Here is a 15,726-nt window from a genome sequence, read left to right on the forward strand (position 1 = left end):
ATATAACCAGTACTTTGATTTGTGGATATGGTAATTATAGAAGGGGTTCCCTAAAAACCTGAAAGGTATATTAGGGTTCCCTCATGGTATAAACATTGAGAAGGCTTCTCCAGGGTGTCATTCAAAAGGAATAGCGCTGTAACATTCAATACACTAATGTACTAAATGCATGTATTATTGTAGCATAAAAAAAGTATTTCAGCCCTAAATCTCTACTTTTAAAAATTACAACAAAAAAATTAAATGGCAACTTGAGAAAAAGTAAACCTTGTCATGTTACACTAAATACTGTAAAACGAATATCTGCCTACTAATAACACTATATACTTTTCCTTTAAGGGCTCAACGCTTAGGTTGTATGGGTAAACATACACATGTATCCACACCCTCATAAGTATATATGTATTTTTACAGGAATCTATTCATGAATTCTATCTGTGGTTTGTCTTTATTATTGCAGTAAAGAGCATGGTTGCTACCATAGTCCATATACCTGTCTGCCAACGCCTGCATGGGGCGTGTCACTGTGTGCCCTGAGATATAACAGCCGCTGCCTACAATATACTTCAGTCAATAGAAAGGTTTGCTGCTTTGCATTGACTTTCTACCTGAATTTGAAATATACAGTACATAGAGATGAGTGGGGGTGCAGGTAAGACATTCACTTTTTCTTTTTTAAAATCCATTCATTGTAAAATAATATTATTTTAAGCTTAAAAACAATTAAAATCTGTCAGATTGCCAGAAAAGTGTCTTTATTGTTACTTTAAAAAGCCCCTTTACTAGTGTTACCATATTTATAAAGAGCTGATCAGACATGATTGCTGCTTTACGAGGTCCTACAGAGATTGCTCCATTTTATATTGATGATCCTCATAGAAAATAAAAGTGTGCTAAATACATGTCTGTCTTTGAGTTTTAAGGGCAATTTCAGACCCAGTGAGTCACCGTGGGCTCAACTGTGATGCCAGCTGTTCTTTTTCAAGTGAAAACAAGCGAACAGGGGCAATTTTTTTGCACATGGCTTTAGATCAGGTTTTAGATTGTGGTTCCAAAAGTTGACAATCAGTTGCTATTTAGGATTTGCGTCACATCCACATTCAAATGTGGTTGCATGGGGCAAAAAAAAATTGACAATCTACTAAGCAGATTGCTTGATTGACCATCAAGCTATGTTGTACCAAATCTATAGGCTACAACATCAGTAGGACAAGAAATTAGATTTTTCAGGTATGTACCATTATGCTCAATCAAACATAACAATAAAATATCATATAAAAATGTGAAAACATTATTTCTTACAGGTTTAAATAATCCCAAGATCTTTGTGTGATTATGGTAACAATGACCCTGTATACAATTCATACAATCAGCGTGATAACAAAGGGAGGGAGGGTAGGGAGTAAAATATGCCAAAAGAAAACCCCATATGAATCTAAAAGATTTTATATTTATTCACAACAATTAGATAGTATATATATGTGTATATTCTGTTTTTATAATAAAAAGTCTAGTATTACAAAGTTTTCAAGCAAATTGATGTTTATATTTTTATATGAAATAGTTCAAGTAAATGAAAATTTCAAAATCATTTTATTTTATGCTTTTGATGTTTAATTTTTTTGTAGATGAAATTGGGAGCTTAGTCTTTGATATCGGCTCGTTTTCAATACGTGCTGGATATGCAGGAGAAGATCTTCCTAAGGTAAGAAACAACTGATAATTACATAGTACAGTATTTAATTTCCTTCCTAATCACCAGTATGTATTTATCCTTATGTCCCATATGAGCTTGGTGAGTACCTGCATCTCAGTTAAGGGGCACCTCATGCATATCAATGGGATGCAATGTATTTTTAGAACGAGAAATGTACTAGAAAAGTTAGAGGAAGTAAAAAACTTCTGATCTGCTTAGTTGTTCTGGGGCAGTGACTTAAAAAGTGTTGAAGCTTTTAAATATGACAGCTAGCCTTTGATGTGAGATACTACTCTAATTGTTTGTTTTTTGTCCTTCTTAGCTCTACTTTACTAAATAAGCCATATGTCCTCTGCAGGTAAATTGTCCTACAACAATTGGTGCAGTGCTTGGTGAAGAGGATGGCAGTACCCCAACATACAACATCAATTCTAAGCCAGATGAGCTACCGCTGGAAAACATGGAGGCTGTGTCACCAATTAAAGATGGACTTAGTAAGACTTTTTTTTTATTAATTTACAGTACTGACAATGTCATTGTCCTTGTTGTATCATTATAAATATCGTAGCTGTGGTAAAATATGTGGGTCTCTAAAATAAAGAGCTTGTCATACTAACCTTCTAAATTTCAAGCTAGCTGAACTCTAGGGCAAAAAAACTTAATTGCAGTGGACCACTGTCACACTACCAAGTTTCATTGCTTTATCAGCCTAGTAGGCTTCCTTTCTACTCTTCCCTGTATATCCTGTACAATGCAGGACCAGCACGGGGGGTGCGAGGGATAGGTTATACCTAGGGAAAGCATGCTGAAAGGTACCCACTGTAGGGGTTAAGTTTTCTCTGAACTTTAAACTGATCAGGAGTCCAGTCTTCACTGTCTGGTTATGAGAAACACCAGAAATATCCTGGAAATTAGCATTTATTTGGCAGGAAGTGTGCAATAGCATTTGTCAGTACAGGTTTGCTCTAAAGGGAATCCTGACTACACTCTTAAATGTTAGAAGCTGTGAGTAAAAGGTGAGTACTGTGCAAATAAAAGCTACTGGGTTTTAGTGTACAATCATTACATATCCAAATACTTTGGAGGTACCAGCTTTTGGGTTGTTAAGTCATAATAAACAGAATTAAAAGTCTTCTAAAGGCTTGAACTAGTTAAAATAAATATGATGGAAAGTGCTTATTCTGTAAATGTACACTGTGGTACTGTTTTTTTTAAAAATTCTCAAAAACTGTAGAAGATAGACTATCAATGGGGAATCTAGGTGATCCAGCAAACCTGGGGAGCTTTACTAAATCAGGCTCAGTGAGTGTGCACATTGCTAGTAAAATAAACTGATTTGTAGAAGTTCTTGAGAATAGTGCATTGGGTTTTGGCATCAGGAGGTGATATTTACCTGTTGCCTAACTTTAACCTAACCCTTTAATTAACCCTAACACCCAATCCTTAACTTTATCCTAAACAAAAGCAATTGTGTAGTGGCTTTAATTTAGTCCCTGACTCCCCAGCAGTGTATGTTCATCTTTATTTGTTCCTCTGTTTATATACTGAGTTAATATACTTCTGCTTTCTCCACTACTAGTGCTCTCACATGGGTAGCAAGTAACTGGGTGAATTAAAAATAAACATTTCCTTGAACTGTTTCATTGCAAGAAAAATAAAGATTCTCTTTAACTTTACTTTAAATTTTCTCATACACTAAGGCTGGATTCATACCTCTCCATTCTGCTATGTCACATTAATGCATGCCTAGTTTAGCAGCATTACCCCTTACATATGCCATAACCCAAGCACCTACTTCATCAGGTTGCAGCAATATTTGTGGCAAAAGCTTTCTCCTCCATACTGAGATCTCATCATGGAAAATAACTGATCTACTCTACACTTGACCTTTAGTTGTATTTCAGACTATGTATTACATTGAGAGGACTTCCAAAAAAGGTAAATACTCCCGAATCACTCCCTCCTAGTTTAGTATGACATCATTAACTCGGTGTCAATAATTACACAGGAAAACAAGTCATAGGCTTTAACTTCAGAGCATTAGAGTACAGAGTAGCAAATAGCAAATGATCTTCTTAAGTTTTCTACAAAAAAGGTCATCCAAGACGACTGATTTCCTTATTGGGATTAGATAAGAAAGGCTTTAGGTACAGGTTCCATTCTTAACCATATATAGTAGGAGTAGGAGTGATTTCTGTAGCTAAACAATTTATGATAGGGTTAACTAGCTCCCTATGACCAATGTATGCTTTATTACTGATAAAGCAGTAGACTTTAGTCTATTCTGTTGGTTTAAATTGTTTTATGGTTTTAAAAATATTGGTCTGTAAATAATAAAGAAAATGATGTAATGTCACCAATGATCATAGTGATGTTATCCTACATTAACAACTTCGCTCACCTTTATCCACATGTTGTTTGTTTTTTATTTCTTGGTTTACAACATGGGTTAGTTATTTCTCCTTAAGGGTAGTGATTGTCAATTTTTTCTTATTTTTCATTGACTGGTATCTTACCTTATAGTGATCTAAACTAATGTACCTCTTCATGTAATGTTTTGTACTCTTGTACTTCTCATATGTACTGCTAATTTTACTTTTATACCTGGTACATTTTACATCTGTACTTGTGCCTTCAATAAAAAAAATGTAATAAAATCCAAAAAAACGCTAAAAAAAAAACAAAAACAGAAAAAACTAAGATATAATGCTGAAGGCTTAAGTTAACAACTTGGTAATAACATTGCATTAATTTCTTGCAGTTGAAGATTGGGATGGCTTCCGGGCTATTCTAGACTATACTTACAAAGCCCTCAATGTAAAACCTGATTTACATCCAGTGCTAATGTCTGAAGCAGTTGTAAGTAAAATCGTCATTTATCATTATTATCAGTGTATTGATATGTCACACAATATGATGACTATTACATGTAAACTCCAGGCTTAGATACTAAGTAAAAGAGAATTAAGGACTGCCCAAAAACATAGTTGCCACTACATCTAAATTGGAATGTAGACTTTTGTCCATTTTATATTAAAAGCATGGTAGGGGCAACAGAAATCAAACACAACTGAATTGTAGAATGCAAGTCCATGATGCCCTTGTTTTGGGGGCTACCATGCTTATAAATGAGCATAGTGAGATATTTTAAATATTATTTCAGCATTTTTATTTATGCTGCATGATGTTTTTTGTATTATGTCCATTGACAGACAGTATGTTAGTGTATATCTTAATCCTTAGTGAGGACTTGTACGATAATGCAAAATCCATCTGAATTGAGCAAAAGCCTTCAATCTGAAGATCCATTACAATCTGGATATAAGAGAATGTATTATTACTGGAATTCCTCTGAAAAGGGGGGATATGGTGAAAAGAGGCTAGTAAACACACATTAGAACATCTTACATTCAATTAACAAAATTTTAAAACAAAATTCAGTCTTGAATAATATATAATAATAATCTCTCCCCCAAGGCCATAATACTCATATAGTTATCCTACATGCTTTTTTGCCTTAGTGTCATCTGTGAAAAATACTCATTCCCGCCATATCAAAGTACAGAAGTGCTGGAGGAAGCATATTGCATAGTTAGGTCATATCCTGTTCAAAGGGAGAGTTGTACATGTAAGAAATAAATATTTTTTTCCTACTGTCATTTCACTGGAACGCTCACTGGTTTGTTTGCACTAAGCTTCTAATTGTCATCCAAACAAAGAAGAAAGACTTCCAGTAAGATCAAAATGCATTAATTATTGTACAGCACATTGAACGTTTTAATGTTCCCCTTTAGGAATGACCACTTAAAATTTGAAACAATTAATTTGCAAACTGAACTTTCTAGATTTTTCTTTAACTACCAGGGGAGTTTTGAGCACAGTGATAAGATGTTTTTGTTTCCTTTTTATATTTTAGTGGAATACAATAGAAAAACGTGAGAAACTGACTGAGCTGATGTTTGAGCATTATCATGTTCCAGCATTTTATCTCTGCAAAAGTGCAGCTCTATCATTGTATCCTTCTCAATGATTGCCATATTCAGGTTTATTTGACCTTCAATAGGTGAGTGAAATAATCCATTAAGGTGGCTATATATGTTATCCATCAATATTTGTAACAATCATACTTACTATAATATTATTTTTCTGACAAGCTGTAAGGCAGCATGTAATTGGGTTCTTCCTTTTTACCACCTAGGACCATGAATTAATATATTTTAATCCCATAATAATAATAATAATCCCACACAGTTATGTAACAAGCCTACCCTAATTTGGAGGGATTTTAATATGCTATTGAGCTTGTTAGCAATGGAAAATTATGCTAAGTATGAGTTTTATTTTCTGATTTTTTCTATAGCTGTATGTTAGCACACAAATGAGAAATAACTCCGAAGCAAACCAGGTACAGAAGGTTATATAATACTGACCACTTGCACTCCCCCTATTTTCATTGAATATTAGCTTACTAATGTATAGTTTAACTTTGTGGTAATTGTATTTCTTGATTCCTAATTAAGGTTGATGGTCCTGTCTTCCTTTCCCCCCTTATTCCTCTCTATTGTTTACCTTTACCTTTTTTTTTTTTAATCTCTATCGTTGTATAAATTGTTGATTCATTCATACGGTTATTACAACATTTTGGTGGATTTCACACAGAGCTACGCATTTGGTGTATTTTATTCAAACTAAGTAAATAATACCCAAATAGCTTATACTAAGGGAGCGTCAAACTTTTGAACCTATTGTGTGATGTATGTAACTGTTGACCCCACAGGATGAATCCCGTACCTGAATTGTATTCACTTTATTCTGTGCTTGTTTGCTATATAATTGGAAGTTGGCTCATATCCTAATTCCTAAAGTTCTGTTATACTTTTGTATGTATCTGTCTTTTCTTTCTGTATATGTTAAAAACCTTTAATAAAAATTTACATTAGAAAAAAAAGGGGTAAAATTGGTACTATAATGTGACTCCAAATGTAATGCACGTGCAGTCTAGAAAATCTTTATCCCTTTTTCTTTCAAACTAGTTGCAATTCAATAGCAGTAGCTAACTTCCATGACTTCTCAGCTAAGCCTCAGCAATTGTCATTTTACTTTCCAGTGAGAAGGTCAGTGGGGGTGACCCAGAAATTGTAATTGGCTGACAGATAGCTGGGGCTCAGCCCAGAAATCAGGAACAAAATCAAGGCTGATCCTTTAAATAAAATATTATTAATTTTCATTGAGTTTGAAAATGTATGGATGCTTTTTGAGCATTAAACACTTTACAAAATGCGAACCATGGTATTCACTCTATAATACACTTTACAAGCCGTCAGTGTGAGAAAATGCAGAATACACCACTGTTACAATGCAATAAATCCTTCACTGATGACATTAGATTTACCAGTGGAAGAAATACTGGTCTGATTTTGGATAGTGGATCTAAATTTACAACTGCCATTCCAGTGCATGATGGGAACATAATTCATAAAGGTAAGCACTCACTATCATTAGGTCTAACCCTTTTTTAAATATAAGCAATGCTTAAAATCAAAGTGTTATTTGTGTGATTTATTATTTTACTTAAAAGGTTTGATTCTTGTTGATAACTATTGATGAACTAGCAACTGATATCTAAACTGCCTGTGGCCAGCATAACAAATCTAAGAACACATATAATTTTATATATTTTCCAGTCTTGGAAAGCTTTATTCAATCAAGTCAACTGTGTTGAATATTTTTTTGTGTTGTGGAATTATATTATTACCTCCAAAGGGTACATTTATAATTATACTTACCTTACTCCCCCCACCTTCTGCCATGGCACCTGGACGAGGAAAGTTATATCGGCCATTCAGCCTGTGCAATAAATTCTCTTCCATCTATTACTAAGCATTAAACATGCAATCCACGTGTTTGTTAATTGATCTGTATAAAAAAAATGAATTACAAAAAGTTATCTGCCACAAAATGCTATTTCAAATTGATTTAAATTGATAAAAAAACTTTTTTGATTGAACAAAAATATTGCATCTTGAATAACTAGCATTTGTGACCCAAGAAATGTTTAATTTCAGAGGGCCAGGGCAGGTTTCCTTAAAAAAAAATGACTATTTTTCCAATCCATTACTAATTTTTGTTGTTCTTTGCAGGTATTGTAAAATCTCCTATTGCTGGAGACTTTATTACTGCACAGTGCAGAGAGTTATTTCAAGAAATGAACTTTGATCTGATACCTCCATACTTGATTGATTCTAAGGTAAGATAAACTGGTCTTTAGGTATCAGAGACAATGAAAGTGTATGTAAACTCTAAAGCTGCTTACACACGAGCAATTATTGTCGTTGGAAAGGATCTTTCTCGATCCTTTCTAACGACAAAGGACTGCATGATGCACGAATGAGTCCTGTACATACAGCACTGTTCTCCTCCATGGAGAGAGGAGGGGGAGAATGACAGCGCGGCAACTTGCTGTGCACTCTCCCCCTTCCCTTGCATTAGAAGCATTTGTCGTCCATCGTCCGTTGATCCGCCAGAACGGTCGTTCGGAAGATGGTCGACGAGTGCTGTACACACACCAGATTCTTGCCTGGTGATGTACCTCCTGCCCACGCACACAGAAGTGACTTTGTACTGGCATACCTGTTGACAAATACACAAAAATGTTCTGAATAGCAGATACAACCAATTATTGATAGAAGAGTTCAATCTGTCTTTAAGCGTACCTAAATTCAACATTTTCACTTAACATAAAACGGTAGACAACCCTTATATGTAAAAGAAAAATGTTATTTTTTTTTAAGTGCAACACCTTTTTAAAAAAAAAATGGTGCAGCACCTAGGCGATAAAGACTGAATAGGAGCACAGAGCCTTCCAGGATACCTACGTCAGGCATCTTAGGAGGCTCTGGGTGCTCCTTCTGCACGTGTCCGAGGGGCATTTTTTCTATTAAGGGAAAGAGATGCTGAACTCACGCATGCACAGTGGGATTGGCTCCTTTTTTTCCCTTTACAGCGGGCAACTTCACCAGATGTCACACCTACGCAGTGCGAGATCGGGTGACGTGCCAAGAAGATCGAGGAAGAAGCCTCAGCGCCGGGACGAAGGGGAATTCCAGGACGACACAGGACCAGATAGCGGTAAGGACCAGCGCCATCGAGGGACCTGCAGGAATAAAGTTAGGTGCCATTGTTTTTGTTTTCAATTTAGTTCCGCTTTAACAAGCCTACTTGTCAACCTTTAACACAAATACCAGGGTTTAATTCCATTAAGTGAATATATTTGTGAATCTGTTGCAATTTGATGCAGATCCTGTCAGGAACTGAAAATCCAGTTGTGGGCTGACACCACTGATTCAATCTGCTGTGCAAGCTGCTTCAACTGGCCATTGGGCTGCCTAGCTAAAAGATCTAATAGGCAGGATAATGGCCAACTGGAGAAGTACACATGGTAGTACAAATGGGAATATTGCTTCTAATTGCAATATAGTAGCTTAACTTTGTCAGCCTGTTACAGGAAGTGCTACTGGACAGATTTTCCAAAGTAGCCAACAAAACCAAGAAAAAGTTTTGCTTAGGAAACATGTTTATATATATTGGCATCTTTATGCTGTCTTTAATAACCAGTTACGTTCTTCTTTCTCTTCTTTCCCAATCTTCAGTAAATAAAAACAAAAAAAATGACCCCAGGATGTGATTGGCTGTTGTGACTAAGAATGTGTTATTTGATAGCATGCAATACATTTTTATTAGGAAACAGCGGAGAAATATACAAAACAAAATACAGAACATGGTAATATAGATATACAGTAAAATCGGTTATATATAATAAAATATTTATTTTATGTGAAATGTATATGAAATATATGAAATTTTGCAAATAAAAAATGTGGGTAAAGCAAATAATATAACATGTCATAAACTTTAAAGAATAATATATTCTGAAGCTACTGTTGATAACTATCATCGTGCATAGCACAAAACTATATATAAATAAAATACAAGTAAAGAGGAAAGTAAAAGAGAAAAACGAGAAAGAAGAGTGGAGAAAGTTCAGCCAGTTAATCAAATACTATAGAATGGTACATTGAGTGAAAGTATTCCTAAGCAATCAGCAGTCAGAACTCGTCCTATTCTACAAAGTCTGTTACTATGTTTTTTTAATATTTCCAGGAAGCTGTACAGGAAGGAGAACCAGCCAATTGGACTAAGAAAGAGAACCAGCCTCAAGTCACTAATTCCTGGCATAATCATATGTGCAATGTAAGTCACATTAGATTGTAATATAAAATTTGTTGTTAGAACTTTATAGATTTAACAAATCTCTTTTTTATTTTTATAGCACATAGTACATGATTTCAAGTCAAGGGTTCTTCAGGTTTCAAACACCATGTACCATGAGAAGTAAGTTTTTTTTTTTTTATTTAGCACATGCAGCTTAAATTTGTAAGCTTATTTTTTTTCTGTTCTCTACCTCTATATCTTCCTAAATATACATTGGTATGTAGGGTACTGTACTGTTAATGATCTTATTATTATGAAAATGTTCTCCCAATTCCTCTAGTGTGGCTGGCAAGATTCCCCCGGTGCATTATGAATTTCCTAATGGATATAACTGTAAATTTGGAGTAGAACGTCTAAGAATTCCTGAAGTTTTATTTAATCCTTCACTTGCTAAGGTCAGATTATTGAAATAATATTGTATGAATAATGGTGCCCCATCGATTTGTTTGTTATACAACATTCTCGTGCACAGAACTTTTTTTTTGTAAATCTAATTATTGGCATTGTTAGTTTCACCATGACATTGAAACATCTATTTCCTATTTTTTAAATCTCTTGCCAGATTCATAGGCATCCCCAGACTTTTAATTTTCCGGGGAGAAGGGAGAGGCCTGCAGAGCTCTTTTCATGTTGTCATGATGACACTTGTCAAAAACAAGGAGGACATCAAACCGTCAATAACTAAGGATTTATTAAAACAAGTTCTACTTCCATACTCCAAGGATGTTCTAATCACTTACTGTACTTTGGAAGTAATTTGGAACACCTACATTTGTATTTATGGGTTAGAAGTGGTAGTATATGTTGGGGTGTACATTTACTTATTATTAAATTTGTAAACAGTATATGAAAGAATATCTATTGTTTACTTTTCAAAACAGTCAACCATGCAGTACTTATCACCGACTGTAAAATGCAATTATTGATGATCAAATATCTTTTCAGGATTCATCTGACAGTATGCTTGGGATCAATGATGTTGTATCTAGAAGTATAGAATTGTGTGATGCCAATATACAGCCAGTAAGTATGTAAAAGATCTAGAGCATAACAGCAACACAACTTTTAAATTAAACGTGTCCTTATTTAGGAACCCAGATGATTTTTATACAAAGTGGTACACAGCAAAAAGAGCCCTGCCCAAGATAAATAGATCAACACAGATAAAGAGTGGCTTTTTTAAAACACCTCTTTTATCAAACTGGGGTCAGACCATAAACAACACCCAGATCCCACCTGCCCCAAGTGAAAATGTGGGTTCCTAACTCCCAAAGGTCCCCTGTGCACCTGCACAAATACTACTTCAGTCTTTAATAAAAGTACTCTATAAATATGCTAAAAATGTGGGTGCTGATGATTCTTCTACACTTGCATTTGGAGGCTGAGGCATGCCTTTACAAAAGATGAAACCTTGTGGCATTTGCCTTCCATCTGTCCTTTAGACTACCACTTCTGCATGGTGTTAGTGATATTTAAACAGCTAGGCAGTGTGAAGCTCTGTACTTATAAGCATGTATAAACATGCCAGTCTTTTAAAATTCATCCTGACCCTGGTTTGGTTCTGCTTCTTCTAAAAGTGTTAGATGGGAACAGGTCAACAGTAGGAAGGTATTTTTTATGAGGTTGGAAATTACCTTCATATGACCTGCTATCAGCCTTTTTTAAATCAGTTTAGAACCATAAGTTCAGAACCATAATAATACATTTTATTTTGTAGAAAATGTTTGCTAGTGTGGTTGTTGCTGGAGGAAATACACTACTGCAGGGTTTCACAGAAAGGCTGACAAAACAACTTTACCAGAAAACACCCAAGGTATGTTTGATTTTCCATTTTTTTTATTCTATGCAAAGCTATATGCACTAAAAAAATGTAAATATTAGATTGGGTGGGTTGTTCACAATTGAAGTTATATTTCTGAACAGAAACTATAAACTTTTTTGTAAAAACTTCACTGTCTAATACAAATAAAACACAGTATTTTAATGCTTTGTCGATGGGTAAAGCACATCTTTAGTAACCATAAAGACTTAGGAAAAGATCACCATTCTGTAGTTTAAAGTATTTGAGAAGTAAATGTTGCCCCACGGGAAGTGACCCCGATCTTTAGAATAAAATGTTGGCACTGTGACCACCATGAATGCAAGCACTCTGTTAGTCAAGCAGTACATGAAATCAGTAGCACTGATGTACCCATGTTTAACATTGCCTTTTTACTTCCATTTACATGTTTTTCTTTCCTACCAACTAATATATTAAATGCATGCACCTCCTGTATTGTGCTTTTTTCCCCCAGAACATACGGTTAAAAGTATTTTCACACAGCTTAGCACCAGAGAGGAGGGGGCTTAGCTCATGGATTGGTGGCTCTACCATAGCCTCTTTGGTGAGTAAAACTAATGTTCTATATGTCTTTTTTCAACAAGAGGTAAAGATCAAAAACCTGCTCCGTACAACTCAACACAGTTTGCTTTTGAGATCTGTTTAAGGAATTTCTGGAACGTTTTAGAATTCTTTGACAACTTCTTAAGATGCTTCTGAGATCAATTAGAATACTGCGTTTCTTCTGTTATGTATAAAAAAAAAACCAAAAAAAAAAAAACAGAAGATGGATGAGTGAATTGAATCCTGCTTTTACAATAACCATTCAGAAAACAGTATCAGGCATTTCATGAACTACATACCAAGCTTTAATGATTTCAAGAAAAAAGTAGTTAAAATATATGACACTGAACCGGTATGCATTGAAGTGTAATGAAAACGGATGCATGTTCCAGGTTAGTGACACACTTAATAGAGGAGCAAATGTGAGACTGACATCCACGTAACTTAACATTTTTTTTAAAAAAAGAGCAACAACAGCACCCCTGAGTTACATGATCATTTTTGTTCTAATACTCTCTTTAGTTTCATTACTATTAAACAAATTATACTGATAAAGCACAGGGGAGACTGATGAATGTGGGTTGTTTTTGGTATTTGTCTTGAATTGATTTAAAAAAAGACCAACACTCCAGTATACAATTTTTCATGCACTTAGCTTTGCACAGTATTATTTGACATTTTAAGCCTTATATTAGGTAAGAATGACACTGCAGTAAAAGTGGCAAGCATGTCTATAAAATAGTGAACACCAAATACTGCAGTTCCACCGTCTGGATGGTAAATCAGTTATCCATGCACTTTTAGCACTAGTCCTGAAGTGTATCTATAGTGAGCGATTATGAAAACTGTTACAGCTGATCTAAAGATAAAAGCCTGAAAGTAAAGATGATCTTTTGGCTTTAGTAGTTCAGTCTCTGCAGTTAGCTGAATGCCTGAGCTGCGCACTCATTCTGGGTCAGTGATTGAGAACATATTAAGGGCAGAGGATCAGAACACCAACCAGACAAGCTGTATTTTTGGAACCAGGTCAGCAACAGACAGTTATTTATACATTGTGTCTGAGACTGACTTGTTCATGTATTTCTTTCAGGGGACCTTTAAGCAGATCTGGATCTCAAAACAAGACTACCAAGAAGGAGGAAAACAATGCGTAGAGAGAAAATGCCCTTAACAGTTTAGTTAAAGCTCTCAGCTGGAAAAAAGGACAGTGTCAAACTATAACTATTATCACTTGGACAAAAAATGAGCACAAATATCCCAACAGTGACACCATTTCTGGTTACAACTGTGTAGCTAGGATTTGTTCTTAACGATGGAAGATTTGCTGTCATCCTTTATTTAGACAGAGGTTTTAACTATTCACAATACAATGTGAGTTTTCTACAAAAAAATATGGCTCAGGTTTTAGGTTTCTGAATTTATGAACCTTTATAAAGCAGTTAAACTAAAATATGAAAGAACAATAATTTTAATAGTAAATCCTTCACATATTTCATGTTATACTGATTTACTAAAGAACCTACTTGTTTACTTCTAAAAATCAATAAAGAAATAGTACAATGACTGCAGCTATTGGTCTAATTGTCCTTTGGAATATAAGATATCTTTCAAACATCCACAGCTATAGCAATACATATCTGGATCTTAGCAAGCATTTCAGAAATAGCTAATGATTTTGTCATTCAATAATCAGGCCTGCTAGTTTAATGTTGTACGTGCACCTAAACAGATTACAACAAAAATCACATGTACTGCCTTCTTTAAAATGAAGTGCAATGAAAACCATGGCAGATTTTGGAATTAATGGGAAGCCTATCATTAGATATGAAAACTGTAATGTATACTACTGATGTGTAAATCTTACAAAATTTTAGTGCGTATAACTGTACAATCTGTTTCATGAATCACTACAACTTTGTATATGATTATGTGGAAAAAAAGGTGTGCCCCATAGAAATTGTAGAATTTTTCTACATATTTGAACACGCAACATTCGATCTTCATTTAAATGGTGCCTGCAGATTAAAGTGATATACTTAAATGACGCATTAGAGTTAATTAGTTAGATAATTAAAACCAAAATATTATCAGAAAATAAAAAATTATCATAAGCAAAAAGATTTCTCATATTGGTAGCAAATGATGACTCAAAAAGAAGAAATGGAGAGGTATAGATGGGCTTAATCAAAACTCTGATTTTAATGCTATTGATATGTTGTGGGGGAATATGAACATAAGGTTCATGCATGGAAACCCACAAACATCCTGCAACTGAAAGATTTTGTATTAGGAACGATCAAATGTTGAGGTCTCAAACTGATGAGCTATTGGGTGTAGAAAGGATTTTCTACTAGGGGTCAATACAAGCTTCTGGGGTGAATTGTGTACTTACTTTTTCCATATTACACCACAACATCTTTTGATTTCTATGTTATGAAATGATTGGACAGCCAAATGTTTCCTGTGTTTTATTTTACGCATATCACTTTTATCTTTAGTAAGTGTTTGCATGGATAGCTTTTAAACAGACAGTTTTGTCTGTTTAAATATGAGAAAGTCAAAGATTTCCAACACTTACTTCTTCTGCACATGTTTAATGCTATGTAAGATGACCTTGCATGAACACATCTTACAACTCCAGGGAAATGATCATCATTGGCAGTATAAACAAACACTGAACATTTTAATTTTTAAACATTTATTACAACATTGGATTTTGAGCCTTATTTGCTTGTGCTAATTGCCTTTCCAGTTTAAGTCGTTTCTTTCTGTCAGCATTTCTTTTTCTTGCATCAGCTCGCATTTGCTTTTCTAATTTCAACCTGCAAGAAAGCCAATAAATTATATTAAAACAAATGGATATGTGCATTTATACATTTCCAAATGTGACCACAAAAAAAAGCCAAGAAAAAAAAAATTATATATTATTATTAAACAGGATTTATATAGCGTCAACATATTACACAGCGCTGTACATTAAATAGGGAATATATATATATATATATATATATATCAGTGTTCTCTCCAGAAATTTTTTTCAGCCGGGTGGTAGGAAGCTGTAGCCAGGTGGTAAAAAAGGTGGTGTGGCAAAACACGGCAAATTTAGTGCTCCCAGTTGTTTATGCCATGGATATCCAGTAACCTCTTATTGTTTCAGTGTTCTACCTTCTCCCAATGATTTGTTACAACTTTGTAATGCCTGCTCCGTTAGTATATCCAATTTTTCTATTCTATGTATTTTGCCACAACTGTCCTATGCCATGTATTGTGACCCAATTTACTAGTGTTCTAAGTTTTAAGAGTGTAATCCTTTGTAGTAGTGTAATAGTATAATGAATGTGGTGTAACAAGTTAGGCTTAGCTCATATTAGCAGCA

The 15,726-nt window shown here is 34.6% G+C and overlaps 2 protein-coding genes across 3 annotated transcripts in view; one reads left to right on the forward strand and one right to left on the reverse strand.

Moving 5' to 3' along the window:
• Positions 1 to 575: 575 nt before the first annotated feature.
• LOC140328495 (actin-like protein 6A) lies at positions 576 to 14,063 on the forward strand. Of its 2 annotated transcripts, XM_072408146.1 has the most exons (14): positions 576 to 652; positions 1,629 to 1,705; positions 2,055 to 2,190; positions 4,458 to 4,555; positions 5,613 to 5,710; positions 7,083 to 7,177; positions 7,837 to 7,943; positions 9,857 to 9,946; positions 10,026 to 10,087; positions 10,248 to 10,362; positions 10,913 to 10,990; positions 11,685 to 11,780; positions 12,262 to 12,351; positions 13,441 to 14,063. In XM_072408146.1, exons 1-14 carry the CDS (start codon positions 637 to 639, stop codon positions 13,519 to 13,521), a joined length of 1,239 nt encoding a protein of 412 aa, XP_072264247.1. In that variant the 5' UTR covers positions 576 to 636; the 3' UTR covers positions 13,522 to 14,063. The 2 variants fall into 2 exon arrangements, with proteins under 2 accessions (XP_072264247.1, XP_072264246.1); XM_072408145.1 differs by lacking the exon at positions 13,441 to 14,063 and having other exon boundaries at positions 12,262 to 12,495.
• A 968-nt stretch (positions 14,064 to 15,031) lies between these two features.
• MRPL47 (mitochondrial ribosomal protein L47) overlaps positions 15,032 to 15,726 on the reverse strand; it is a 7,705-nt gene continuing 7,010 nt past the window's right edge. Inside the window, exon 7 of the mRNA XM_072408147.1 lies at positions 15,032 to 15,172. Coding sequence (XP_072264248.1) covers positions 15,052 to 15,172 — 121 coding nt within the window. The 3' untranslated portion in view covers positions 15,032 to 15,051. The remainder of the gene's footprint in view (positions 15,173 to 15,726) is intronic.

The sequence above is a fragment of the Pyxicephalus adspersus genome, chromosome 4, assembly GCF_032062135.1.
Source record: "Pyxicephalus adspersus chromosome 4, UCB_Pads_2.0, whole genome shotgun sequence".
NCBI classification, from domain to species: domain Eukaryota; kingdom Metazoa; phylum Chordata; class Amphibia; order Anura; family Pyxicephalidae; genus Pyxicephalus; species Pyxicephalus adspersus.

Bases quoted from the DNA above. Each gene is read 5' to 3' on its own strand.
- LOC140328495 (XM_072408145.1), top strand. The intron at 2,191-4,457 runs GTAAGACTTTTT...AATTTCTTGCAG, and splicing joins ACCAATTAAAGATGGACTTA to TTGAAGATTGGGATGGCTTC. The intron at 10,991-11,684 runs GTAAGTATGTAA...TTTATTTTGTAG, and splicing joins GTGATGCCAATATACAGCCA to AAAATGTTTGCTAGTGTGGT.